Genomic DNA, 14,593 nt, shown 5'->3' with positions numbered 1-14,593 from the left:
GTGTTTAAACTATCACGTTGCCAGTTTATGGCGTTAAATTCATTATCTGGTTCCAGCGATTGTTATTTTAGTGTGTCTAAAGAACTGAGTCTGGATACAAATTCTGTTTTGAAGATGATGAGATCCGCATGTCCTTCTCTTCTGCATGGAGTCTGTGTGGCCAGCCCCACCTCTGAGTTGTGGTAATCACATCACTAATAAAAAAAACCCAACAACCTCCCATTCCTTTTAAAGTCTGTATTCATATAAAGCGTTAGTTTTGCTATAATCTTCTTTTCACAACGTTTATGCGGCAAAGTCAGATCACATGGGATTTGTTTTGGCATAAGCAATGTTTCCCAGAAATCTGTCAAACCCTCCCTTTAACCACATACACAGTGCCATATTAACCTCTTTTGTATTATTGTGTAAATATAAGGAGGGAGGAATCAAGAGAAAATAAGCTTTCATCAAGAACTCCCCATCTTCATGAAAGAAGTGACACATATGTGGCTCATAATTCACTTCAGTGCCAGGAACCATTTATAATGTATGCAAAATTATTACTGTAATGGAGTACAAGATACCACTCATCTGACTTCATAATCTGAATCAGAGCCATTCCTACCATATCAAAGCACACAATAATGAAAAACATAACTAAGGCTCCCACACTGTTGCTTTAAACTAATATTTACTAGTAAATGATCTCCTGAAATCAAGGATTTACTGGCATATATTTGTTATTGCCAAAACAAAGGAATATTTCTAATATTTGCTACATTACAGTAAACCTGGTGTCATTCCACACCAGTTCAATGTGGCCTTTCCTTTGCTTCCTAATTTGACAAATAGTGTGAAGCATTATTAAATGAGTTTCCAAAGGCAAATCAGGAAAAGTTGGGTTTATATGGGCAAGTGTTTCTTTAAAATAAAAATACCTCTATATCTTTTAGCACACGTCTAAAAAAACCCCAAACAAATATTGTATAACTTTTATCTATATCCTTTTCAAACCAAAATGGCTATCACCTGATTATTTTCAAACGTAACAGTAAAGATTATAAATATTTTTCTAATTCTCTTTTAAATTCTTAAAATTATGATTTTTAAATGGAAATTACCTTTCTATTATCTAAGCCGAATCCACGCATACCCTTGTCTGCATCATTTGTCAATTTTCCACACACGCCTCCCCATCAATTTATCATTGTCTCTGTGCTTAATCTTCAATATCCTCATGATATCACATCTCCATTTACATTCTTTCTGCACTTTTAATTCATAATGCCGTGTTCAAACCATTGTCTGGAAACAGTCAGACAGTATAAAGAACCAAAAAATGATGACAATGAACACTTGCACTGATTAAAAGCAGGCACGGATCCCTAGCTGGTTAGCTGGGGAAATCCTACATCCCTCTCTCTTGTTTAGGTCAGTATACTTCTCTCCTCTCTTTCTGTTACAGTTGGTCATTTTAATACAGTATATTCATGTATAAGCCACAGTGCACTATCATAAAATATATAAACCAAAAAGCTAAAGAAAATAATCCATAGCATGATAAAATTCCACTACAGAGGAGCATTCTTAAATAAGTAAATGCACCCAGAATTTATCACCAAGGATGCTGGGAAGTTAAATGTGCTGTTTTAAAATACTATGTGATCCACAGAAGGAAGGTGTTAAATAAGTGCAAAGTACTATTAGCAGTAGTAGCACAGGTTTCACAACTGGCCAAAGCATCCTCCACCCAATCTATACTAGAACTAAATTTTAGACCCAATTTTCTGACACAGGAGTCTTAATAGAACGTCAAAATCCTGTAACTGGTCACTCAGACTGGCATTTAAATGCATGAAAGGACATATCATAGCCAATTTGAGCAGCCAAGTGTAGAATTTGGATGTCAAAGCACAGAATTTGAAGTAGAATTTTTTCAGCTTTTTTTTATTTATTAAATGGATTTACTGCATTTTTGTTACCAAGAATTATAGCACATGATAACACACCACCATTTGTAGCACCCATGCATTTAATATTTTTCCTAAAACAGATGTTCCTCTTTCCATCTACCAATTCTTGGCCTCAGCAGAAATTCTTTTTTACCAAAGTCCAAATTAGGGATGACCAAACCATTTGGACAAAAGAGGAATCAAGTCTCACCTTTGCCCAACCAGCAAAATGAGCCAGAAATTTCACTGAGACGAAGGCAAAGTATCTTACAATCCATTTCTCCATTCTCCTCTTCTTGCACCCCTTTCCTCACCCACCTTTTACTGGTGGGATCTCAGCCAGCTGCTGATGCTTCTCCAGTGTGGTTTTCATGGTAGTCACAAGGCAAAATGCACGGCACACTTTGGAAGCCTCAAATCCCATGCACTCTGTGACTTCCCAAGCATACTGTGCACTGGACAGTGGCTGGCTCAGCCCCACCACTTGCTACCACTACAAGTAGGAAAGTTACAGAACCTCTTCCTGAAAACTACAGCGGGCAGAGAAAGGGCCACCCAGATTCCAAAGAGGAGCAGAATCCTCCCTACAGCAAAAGATGCCAGAGTAGCTGTCCTAGCATTCTTTGGATAGCCTATTGGAATCTTGACTGGTATCAAGGTTCTTCCTGTCCTACTGAGGAAACAATTGCTAATAAGACATACAAAAATCACTAGGAGCTCCCCCCCCCCAAAAGTTCTTTTTTATCCCCCCCCCACCAACACACACCAAGTTTTCCTTTGCATTTCAAATTTAGAACAACCTTGAAAAATCTCATAACAAAACTCAGTTGAGATCACCACATTTGGGTCCAAACCTTGAAAAACCAAGAGTTTTGCCCACTGACAACGTTATAAGTCTGCTCAAGCTCACTCATGCTGAGCCCAGATGTGCTCAAAAAAACTCTCTCAAATCTTTCAACAGACTTGGTCTGGATTTCAAGCTTGTAATGAAGCCAAAATTTCATGTGGTGTCGGGTTTCATTGCAAAGGCTTTGCACAGCTCTAATTAACATACTATTTGCTTGCAAAACTGATCTGTCGTATATTCGGATTATAATTGCTTTGTTGCATCCCTGTTAGAAATACGTTAGAAGCTTAGACAGCTTCTCGAACTATTCATCCAGATGGTACTATTTAAATTCCACACTGCTGTCATTATTCACATTCCATTCTCATGCAGCAAAAAAAACAAAAAAAAAGTCTACATATAACATATGCACTTAAATTAGCATTGTTATAAATCTTCTATTTACTAATTCATTCTTTGCCAACCACACATCTTCTGCATGAACGGCGTATGAAAAATGAAGTCCATATTTTTCAGTTAAAGAAACCATAGAAGGTACTTGTCTTATTGATGGAAGACGACTGTCATGTCATAGACAACAGGACAATGTTTAGAGGCATGATTAGATTTAACTGGTAAAGTAGCCAACTAGGGCACCACATTTTAGGTGGCATCATGTCTTTGAGAAGAGATCCAACCCATGAAGAGCTCAGTTGCCAAAGAACTCTGCTTCTGAGACCCTAACTTTAAAGAACATCACTGCAGGTGAAGGGAGGCTGTGAAGAAGATGCATTCCCTGACCTGACAAGAAAGCGAGGCTGAAGCAGATAAAGAGGTTATATTTTAGCATTCTGTGTGGCTTGGAATAGAATGAACTTAAAAATGATAGGATGGCAGCCACATTTTAGGTCTATGTCTGTGCAATGGCAGGGTGTAAAGGCAATTTTATTTTTTTTTTGCTGAGCGGCAGCTGCTGTGTTTTTATCTGAGAGTCTACATAAGTTTGAAATGTGATAGGTGCACCCAAGGGAAGAGGAAGAAAACATAAGATATCTGCTTTGTTCATCTGGGGATGTTTGTGGGGTGGAAACCAAAATATTCTTCACTAGGGTTGCACAACACCGAGGGCCAGCCATGATATTAGCAGTTTCCTATGTATGCGCATCTCCAGGTAGAATTTAGCACTCTGATATTTCTCTGAGTGTCTCTTTCTCCCATCATTCTGTCTCATATTTTACTTTCCATGGACTTCCTTTGTCACAGCTGTCATGGAAATCTCTGAATGTGTGTGATTCCTGTGTGGGCCATGACTCACTTAACTTTGTTTGTTTGCATAAAGCACAGAACACTCCGTCTGCTCCTCTTTATATGGCAAATCATTCACAATACTGGAGGAGGTTTAGGGCCAATTTCTGCTGCCTGATGTTGAGCATGTGGCTCTCATTTTATTTTATGGAGACTTTCTAGAGGATATTTTTGGGTAATTAGGGAAGTAAAGTACGGCTTTCATTGACTTTACACAATTATTTTGTTGCCTCAGCTATAATGCTATAAACCACGTGTCTAACCACTGGCATAAATAGAATAATCTTAATTAAAAAAGCACATTGTGACCAAAAGCACTCCTGTATTCACACCCTACACACTATTGTAATAATCTCTGTACAAAATATGTCGTGCGAGGTATCATTTGAAAACTAATAACTCACTGGTCAATTATATCATGGTGAAATGTAGGTAGCAACATTATACGTAAAGTTATGAAATCCCCCTATGATGCTGTTAGCACATGTTCAAAACCACTCAGCCCTGCCTAGGCAAAGGTTGTTAAACTGGTCTATCCTATCCAGAGAAATGTGGGTTTACCTCAATTGACAGGTAAGTAGTAAACAGGTCCTCAAGACAGCAAGGGGAGTAAATGAGAGGAGACAAAGCAAATTTGCATTTCAGCAAACACAGGTGGGAAGAAAGAGCATAGAGACTCCATCACCACCAGACTCCATGTCACCTCCTTTACAGTTTGAATAATCTTTGCTTTGAAGGGGTAATCTTCAGAAGAATCCACTTTCAAGGTTCACCGGACAATAAAAGAAAGGAGGCAGATAACCCCAAGTTCTCTCTCTTGCTCTTTCACTTAAGATGACAAATGCACCAGCAGCCTCTGGGAAAGATCCTGACCAAGGAAAAGGTCAGTCACCATCTTGCTGGAAGACTGCAGATGAGAAAGGCCATCTTGAACAAAAGCCCTGAACTAAAACTTGGTAGATTAAGTTTTAGACTTTTAAATGCATGCTTTCACTTTTATTTACTTGTAACCATTTCTAACTTTCTTTCTTATACTTGAACTCACTTAAAATCCCATCTTCTTTTGTTAATAAACTTGTTTTATTTTCTAATATAAACCAATCCAATGCTGTGTTTAGACTGAACTATTCGGTGACTCCAGTTAAAGTAGCAAGCTGTTGAATATTGACTCTTTATGGAGCAATAAACCTTTAATATCTGAACTTTCCAAGAGAAGGCTGAACAGCGCAGAACACACATTATTGGGATAATCTGGGACTGGGAGTGTGTTAGGATCCTGCTGCAAGTAGTAGCCAAGGCTGGTGGACTGATGTATTGCTGACAGGCTGCTGGGGTCAGAGCTGCTAAACCAGGGCTGCAGCTATACAGATACTGAGCATGTGGCCTGCAGGCTGTTTGTGAGCAGCCCAAGCTGTGAACTACAACAGCAAACCTTTGAGAGGCACTCACAGTTGCTGGGCAGGTAGTGACACAGCCCGTCACTGGTCTGGATTGCACCCCGGAATGTGACGTGTATATACATTAGAGGAGGAGAACAATTTCCTATCTTGATGAAAACCCTATGCGCAAGTCATATCCTGTGAACTGAAGATGATCTACAATGGTATCACAAGCTTAAAAAATTGAAAACTAAAGGCAGCAGAATTAATCACAGTCCATCATCAAGTCCCACCAAAGCAAACTTGCCAGCAGCATTCCCATGAATAGGAGCTAGCATACAGTCTGGAAATTCCTCGTGCTTTACAAAACCATACTTATGCTCACCAGGGGAAAGTTCAATAAAAAACGCTGCAATCTACTTCAGAAAACAAGATTTCAAAATACATTTTTCTTTTAAGGAATACACGTGACCTTTTGTCTCTCTCTCTTTCCTAAGAGGCAATACAACACTTCAGCAGATTAAGTTATATTTGCAAGAATAGGCCAATTCTATCCAAAAATACAAGTGTGCAACTTTCATTAACTTTGCCAGATGACGCACAGGAGATGGCAGAAATTGGCACTTAACTGGCATTGCATATAATACAGGATATCTCATGAAACTTTGATTTAACAGATGATTGCTGATGTGCTATTGAAATAACACTTTGTTCTGCAGTTGCCAAATGCACACTTAAAGACGTTGTGGATTTATGCTCAAGTATCAGAGAGGTAGCCGTGTTAGTCTGGTTCTGTAAAAGCAGCAAAGAATCCTGTGGTACCTTATAGATTAACAGACGTTTTGCAGCATGAGCTTTCGTGGGTGAATGCCCACTTTCGTGGGTGAATGCCCACCAGACTAACACGGCTACCTCTCTGATACTTGACAACATGCAAGGCACTGCATTTAGCCGTATGGAGTGGAAATCCATCAACCTCATGAAGAAACTTGCACAAATACAGACGGATATCATCTTCCTTTCCAAATGCAAACGGATGGACATCATACCTAATGGACTAAAGGTAAAAAATCCACTGCTATCTACATACTACACAGACCACAGTGAGAGATTATGCCATACTCTATCAAAGAAACTGAGGAACCACCTGATCAGCATCCTATATAGCAAACAGGAAAACATCAAAAAAGAGCTCTCCAACCTGGAGACTCTCATCTATAACCAAACTTCCATACAAACGGACTTCACTAAAATAAGACAGGAGATCTACATTACTCACTTCACCTCTCTACAAAGGAAAAAGGACTGTAAGCTGTCTAAACTCCTACCTGCCACATGGGGCCACAACCGTGGTACCCCTAACCCACCCAGCAATATCGTCAATCTATCCAACCACACACTCAGCTCAGAAGAACAGTCTGTCCTATCTCGGGGACTCTCTTTCTGCCCTGCCACCCCCACCAACATGATACAGTTCTGCGGCGATCTGGAAGCCTACTTTCGCCGTCTCCGACTCAAAGAATACTTTCAGGACAACACTGAACAGTGCACTGATACACAGTTACCCTCCCACCAACAGCACAAGAAGAAAACTCCACATGGACTCCTCCTGAGGGTCGAAATGACAGTCTGGACCTATACATTGATTGCTTCTGCCGACGTGCACAGGCAGAAATTGTAGAAAAACAACATCGCTTGCCTCACAACCTAAGTCGTGCAGAACGCAATGCCATCCACAGCCTCAGAAACCATCCTGACATTATAATCAAAGAGGCTGATAAAGGAGGTGCTGTTGTCATCATGAACAGGTCTGACTACCAAAAGGAGGCCGCCAGACTACTCTCCAATACCAAATTTTACAGGCTACTTCCCTCAGATCCCACTGAGGAATACACTAAGAAACTGCACCATCTACTCAGGACACTCCCTACACTAACACCAGAACAAATCAACATACCCTTAGAGCCCCGACCAGGGTTATTCTATCTACTACCCAAGATCCACAAACCCGGAAATCCTGGACGCCCCATCATCTCGGGCATTGGAACTCTCACTGAAGGACTGTCTGGATATGTGGACTCTCTGCTCAGACCCTACGCCACCAGCACTCCCAGCTATCTCCGTGACACTACTGATTTCCTGAGGAAACTACAATGCATTGGTGACCTTCCAGAAAACACCATCCTAGTCACCATGGATGTAGAGGCTCTCTACACAAACATCCCACACACTGATGGAATACAAGCTGTCAGGAACAGTATCCCTGATGATGCCACAGCACAACTGGTTGCTGAGCTCTGTGCCTTTAACCTCACACACAACTATTTCAAATTTGATGACAATATATATCTCCAGATCAGTGGCACCGCTATGGGCACCCGCATGGCCCCACAATATGCCAATATTTTTATGGCCGACCTGGAACAACGCTTCCTCAGCTCCCGTCCACTCACACCCCTTCTCTACCTATGCTACATTGATGACATCTTCATCATCTGGACCCATGGGAAGGAGACTCTGGAAAAATTCCACCACGATTTCAACTGCTTCCACCCCTCCATCAACCTCAGCCTGAACCAATCTACACGGTAGGTCCACTTCCTAGACACCACGGTGCTAATAAGTGATGGTCACATTAACACCACCCTATACCGAAAACCTACCGACCGCTATGCCTACCTTCATGCCTCCAGCTTCCATCCCGGACACACCACAAGATCCATTGTCTACAGCCAAGCACTGAGGTACAACCGTATCTGCTCTAACCCCGCAGACAGAGACCAACACCTAGAAAATCTCCACCAAGCATTCTCAAAACTACAGTACCCGCACGAGGAAATAAGGAAACAGATCAACAGAGCCAGACGTGTACCCAGAAGCCTACTACTGCAAGACAAACCCAAGAAAGAAACCAACAGGACTCCACTGGCCATCACATACAGTCCCCAGCTAAAGCCCCTCCAACGCATCATCAGGGATCTACAACCCATCCTGGACAATGATCCCACACTTTCACAGGCCTTGGGTGGCAGGCCACTACCCGCCCACAGACAACCTGCCAACCTGAAGCATATTCTCACCAGTAACTGCACACCGCACCATAGTAACTCTAGCTCAGGAACCAATCCATGCAACAAACCTCGATGCCAACTCTGCCCACATATCTACACCAGCAACACCATCACAGGGCCTAACCAGATCAGCCACACCATCACTGGTTCATTCACCTGCACATCCACCAATGTAATATATGCCATCATATGCCAGCAATGCCCTTCTGCTATGTACATCGGCCAAACTGGACAGTCTCTAAGGAAAAGGATAAATGGACACAAATCAGACATTAGGAATGGCAATATACAAAAACCTGTAGGAGAACACTTCAACCTCCCTGGCCACACAATAGCAGATCTTAAGGTGGCCACCCTCCAGCAAAAAAACTTTAGGACCAGACTTCTAAGAGAAACTGCTGAGCTTCAGTTCATTTGCAAATTTGACACCATCAGTTTAGGATTAAGCAAAGACTGTGAATGGCTTGCCAATTACAGAACCAGTTTCTCCTCCCTTGGTTTTCACACCTCAACTGCTAGAACAGGGCCTCATCCTCCCTGATTGATCTAACCTCGTTATCTCTAGCTTGCTTCTTGCTTGCTTATATTTACCTGCCCCTGGAAATTTCCACTCTTGCATCCGACGAAGTGGGCATTCACCCACGAAAGCTCATGCTGCAAAACGTCTGTTAGTCTATAAGGTGCCACAGGATTCTTTGGTGGATTTATGCTGTTTTTATTCAGGGGCACGTTCATGCTAGAGCAGACCCTTTTCAACGGAAGAGGCAAAGTGCAGGATCTGGTGATAGTTCTGTAATGACTGGCCAACCAGAAAATTAATTTGACTTCTGCAGTACTTAATAAAAAAACAATATTTACCTATACAAACTACTGAGAGGTATAAGTGTTGAATACGTTTGCCATATTTTGCCATAGGAATGCTCTTTCTTGAGAAGCTGAGCCAGAAGAAATCAGATATAAAAACCCACCTTTTTAAATTGAGTTAGGATTGAGAATATATGTCACTTAAAATAACTGGTAGAATGAAATATTCTTGAAAGCAAAGAAATTTGAAGTTAAAGTGTGATATGCTCAGGTTCCTGCAGCTCCTGTTGGCCGGGAACGGCGAACCATGGCCACTGGGAGCTGCAGGGGGCCGTGCCTGCAGATGGTCAACGTAAACACGTCTCGCAACCCGCCAGCAGATTACCCTGATGGGCTGCGTGCCGAAGGTTTCCGACCCCTGCGCTATACCTTACTCATTCTTCTCACAGAGATCTGAGAAGATACCCTCCACGCTTAGGTCCCAGATCTATCGGTGTCCTTCCCACTCTACCCTTTGAGCAAACAGAGGCCTGACAACAGTTACAAATGATACCGAACAGCCACATAACCTTAATTTTAAAAACAAACATTATGAAACATCATGAAAGGCCATAATGTTGTTGTAATTCATATACTCAGCAGAGCAGGCTTACATTTCATGAGGCAGATGGTGAAAATTTGATTACACATGTGAGAGCTTGGAGACAGAATTAAGAATGATACAAATCAGTATTAACTTTATCTTACATTTGTTTTTCTGGTGATATTTCATTATAACTATTTCTCTTAACTAGCTTATAAATGAAATAGAAAAAAGTTAAGAAGTGTTTTGATTATTGTAAAAGCAGCAAAGAGTCCTGTGGCACCTTATAGACTAACAGACGTATTGGAGCATGAGCTTGCATCCGACAAAGTGGGTATTCACCCACGAAAGCTCATGCTCCAATACATCTGTTAGTCTATAAGGTGCCACAGGACTCTTTGCTGCTTTTACAGATCCAGACTAACATGGCTACCCCTCTGATACTTGATTATTGTGACATTTCTCTCCCATAAAAGTTAATGCAATTGGACACAACTTGTATATCCCTTTTACAAGCATATTTTCCCTTCACTTATTGTAATCATTCCATTATGTTAAAAAAGCATTCCTTAGATGATCTTTTGATTGCAAGAAAACTTTAAATTGAATTTGGTTTTGTTTGTAAAAAGGGATTTCTTAATGACAAAATGGCTGATATCCATCCAACCATATTTTTATAATAGCTCTTATCACTGGAGCATCCAGTGCTTCCCAGAATTGAAAGCTAATTTCACAAAAGACCAGTGCAATCATTTTCCTCCTTATTTCCCTTCAAGCAGTTCAGGCTATATATGTAAAAAATGAGTAATAAATGAATGTCTACTGTGAAGATGAATATTGCATCTGACTATTTCATCTTTGTTCATGGACAATGCTATATGGAATCCAGGAATTCCAAAATACTGCCTTCATGTTTCTCCTATAGGATACAGTAAATGTCTCTATTTCAATCAGAGGATTCTCTTTCTATCAGCACTACTAAGGGGCCGTTCACAAAAACAGTCACACAAAAGTCTTATTGAAATGTGATATGTTTCTGCTTAGCAACTGGAACTTTTTTCTCTGGCAAGTGAAAGCCAATTTGGGAGAATCCAAGAGTATTCAGTCTATCATGAGTTTAATGTAAGAACCTCTTGCATTAAGATTAATGTACAAGGGCCTGATCCAAAACCTACAAATCAATGGGAGTTTTTCCATTGACTTTGGATCAGACTCATAGTCATAGATCTGCATGCAGAACAGCATATGACTTCGTGTCACCTGGATTAGATTTACATTTAGGATATGTAGATAAATTGGGGACTCTGAAAAATGGAGACTGACCTGTGCATTCATGCTGTAGTCCTTTACCGTAGTACCCTTTTTCACATATACATTCAAACTGCCCTGTGTGAGTGCCACATTTGCAGCTCGCCATGATGTCACAGCAGTTCTCATTTGCCTCGCAGAGATATGAACAATGGGATATATCTTCTTGAATGTAACTGCCAGAGGGCAGATCTGTAATACAAATCAATTACAAAGGCCACAAAAGTTAATAATTTGGGAAATGTCGCTGAAAACTTTATAGTTCCAATATTCATTTGTGGTGATGACTATGTGAAGCAAAACTTCAGTTCTTTGCAATGTATGTCTCAAATCCTGAAGTTCTTAACTCGGGAAAAATGCTCACTGAAGTCTATGAAGCAAAAATCCTGAAGTCTTTACTCAGTTTCTTTTTAGTTCTTACTAAGGCAAAATTATCATTGGCCTCAATGCAAGAATTAAAAGGAAAACAAGGGCCCAAATTAGGTTCCACCAAAATCACAGGAATGAATTTGACTTTGATGACCCTATGAGATCAGTCTGTCACTGAATATGTAACTGTTAAAAACAGGTAGATTCTCCGCCTCCACAAAATAAGATCTAATTAAACATCCTTTAAAACAGAAAAAAACATCATGCACCAAAAGAATTTGGTGGTAGATATGTACCATATAGGATGACCAGATGTCTCGATTTTATAGGGACAGTCCCAATTTTTGGGTCTTTTTCTTATATAGGCTCCTATTACCCCCCACGCCTGTCCCGATTTTTCACATTTGCTGTCTGGTCACCCTAGTACCATATTCATGTTAAATCAGAAGGTTTACTTAAATCAAAACTACATAAATACTCATGGATAGATTCTTAGTTGATGTGCAGTTGCATAGCTCCATTCAAGCGAGTGTAGATACACTTATTTACACCAGGTGAAGATCCAGCCGTATATTCTTTACAGCTACTCTCATCCTCTTTTTTTTTCTGTTCAGTGACAATTCTTCATAAAGGTAAACATCAGAAACCAGTTCCATTTTATAGAATTTTTATACCTAAAGAAATGTCATATTTACATTTCTGAGAGGTATTTTTATGAATTTTTGAAATAGTCTAAATATGTGTTATGTGCCCACAGTATATAAAGGCTTTTATTAATACTGAGACAAATCTTGAAGCCCTTCCTAGGGCCTGTCTGCATCTGTAGGTGCCTAAATACCTTTGAAAACTGGCCCAAAGTTCTTATTTAGGCAAAATCTCCATTGGGCCAAACCCTGACATTCTTACCCAGTTCTTACTCAGGTAAAATGAAGCCTTGAAACTGGTCCAACGGGCAATGTACATGCACACCAAAGAGAAGAATTTGGCCCAATCTGTTGATTTTGAAAGATCTACTATTTACCTTAATTCCTGAAATCTGTTGGTTTCTGTTGAATGTAATACAAATGAATGCAAGAAAAATCCCGAAGAAACGAGACTACAACATCTATCTGAAACATTTCACAAGGCCTGTTACAGTAACTCCTCGCTTTAAGCGAAACGATGTTAAGCAAATCCAATTTCCCCATAAGAATTCATGTACGGGGGGTGGGGGGTTAGGTTCCAGGGCAATTTTTTTCACCAGACAAAAAAACTATGTATTATATAGACATACACACAGTATATGTTTTAAACAACCAATTTAATACTGTTTACAGCTATGATGATTGGGAAGCTTGGTTGAGATGGTGAAGTTAGAGGGTGGAAGAGGGAGGGATATTTCCCAGGGAATGTCTTGCTGCTAAATGATGAACTAGCACTTGGCTGAGCTCTCAAGGGTTAACACATTGTTGTTAATGTAGCCTCTCATCAAGGCAGGACGAACAGCAGGGAGGGGAGACAGCATAGCAGACAGAGACAGACACACAACTTGTGTGTGGGAGAGAGAGAGAGATGCACACTGCCCCTTTAAGTAAGCTGACCCACCCTTAAGTGCATTGTCTTTTTAAGTGGATCAGGAAGTTGAGACAGCAGCTGCTGCCCCAAGTGCTCTCTGTCTCTCTTCCTCCACGTTCCCTCCCTGCTTTATATGGAGAAGGGGTAAGTGGACTGCAGGAGCAGGGGGGAAGGGGACACCCTGACATTAGCCTCCCACTTCTCCTTCTGCACAGCAAGCAGGAGTCTCTGGGAGCAGCTCCAAGGCAGAGGGCAGGAGCAGCACATGGCAGTAGGGGGGAGGGACAGCTGCAATTGATAGCCTGCTAAGTGGCTGCAGCACAGGGAACTTAGGGGAGTGGGGAGCTGATAGGGGGGCTGCCAGTCCACCCTAGTTACTACCCCCCACCAGCTAGCTGCAACGGGCTGCTCTTCCTGCAAGCAGTGGACAAAGCAGGCGGCTGCCAAACGACATTAGAAGGGAGCATTGCAAACTTTAAACGAGCATGTTCCCTAATTGATCGGCAATGTAACAACGAAACAACGTTAACCAGGACGACTTTAAGTGAGGAGTTATTGTATTTCCAGCCAGTCCTATGCTCTCTATAGCATCTGAAATGATACTTCCAGGGTTACTAAATGCAATACCTTCATGAAGAGCTCTGCGAGCTAAAGCCTCAAACTCTGCAAAGCTGTGAAGCAGGTAACAGTGTTCCTCCTTTGGATGGGAAGCCATGTCATTTAGTTCTCGGATGTTGCCCTGCCATATTCCAAATGTGAAGATCTCTACTCCAAATTCTACACGCAAGGATGCTGCGATGGGTCTAGGATCACCTCCATTGGAATATCCATCAGTAATGAGAAATATCACCTTTGTGGCATTTTCACGGGAGTGTTGCAGTATTTGCTGAAATAGAGTATAAAACAATACGTCTCAGGCAAAGGGTTAGCAGTGGCTGACCTGCTTGTAGTACTTTCTTCCATGGTGCATCTCCTTTTATTTGGCTTGTTTTCTGACTTAATCCAGTTTTGCTGGACCACCCAAGTACTAACACAAGAAGATCAACAATCTTTAATCAGAGACTGGTTATCAAGCAAAATATTGACTCATTTTTATATGCTCAGACTCCTGGCATGATACAGATATTGTGAATTTGTGACACTGGGCCAATGAGCCACTTTTCACAGCAATAAATAAAATCATCTGCTCTGGCAGAGGGCAAAAAGAAAAAGAAAATTCAAACACACAGTTCTTATGGTGGTGAGAAGACCTTCATTAGTGTTTCATCAACTCTGACTAGGTAACAAGTAGGGTGGATAGTACACTGTAGATGCAACTTAAGACCGATTGGGCCAGATTCTCAAATGGTGTAAACTAGGAAAGTGGCAACGGAGTTATGGTGACTTACAGCAGCTGAGGATCTGGCCCTTGTCCTTTGCAGTTTATCATAGTGGGCCACACATTTCACAACTGAAATCAT

At 41.1% G+C, this 14,593-nt stretch overlaps 1 protein-coding gene across 1 annotated transcript in view; it reads right to left on the bottom strand.

Moving 5' to 3' along the window:
• SVEP1 (sushi, von Willebrand factor type A, EGF and pentraxin domain containing 1) overlaps nucleotides 1–14,593 on the bottom strand; it is a 182,423-nt gene that overhangs the window by 152,125 nt on the left and 15,705 nt on the right. Inside the window, exons 2-3 of the mRNA XM_045020777.1 lie at nucleotides 13,761–14,019; nucleotides 11,226–11,402 (exon numbers count right to left, since the gene is read on the bottom strand). Of these exons, the coding sequence (XP_044876712.1) occupies nucleotides 11,226–11,402; nucleotides 13,761–13,848 (265 nt within the window). The 5' untranslated portion in view covers nucleotides 13,849–14,019. The remainder of the gene's footprint in view (nucleotides 1–11,225; nucleotides 11,403–13,760; nucleotides 14,020–14,593) is intronic.

This window comes from Mauremys mutica, chromosome 6 (assembly GCF_020497125.1).
Source record: "Mauremys mutica isolate MM-2020 ecotype Southern chromosome 6, ASM2049712v1, whole genome shotgun sequence".
NCBI lineage: Eukaryota > Metazoa > Chordata > Testudines > Geoemydidae > Mauremys > Mauremys mutica.
Note: the sequence above shows the minus strand (reverse complement) of the source record. Positions and strands in the feature narration are given on the sequence as shown.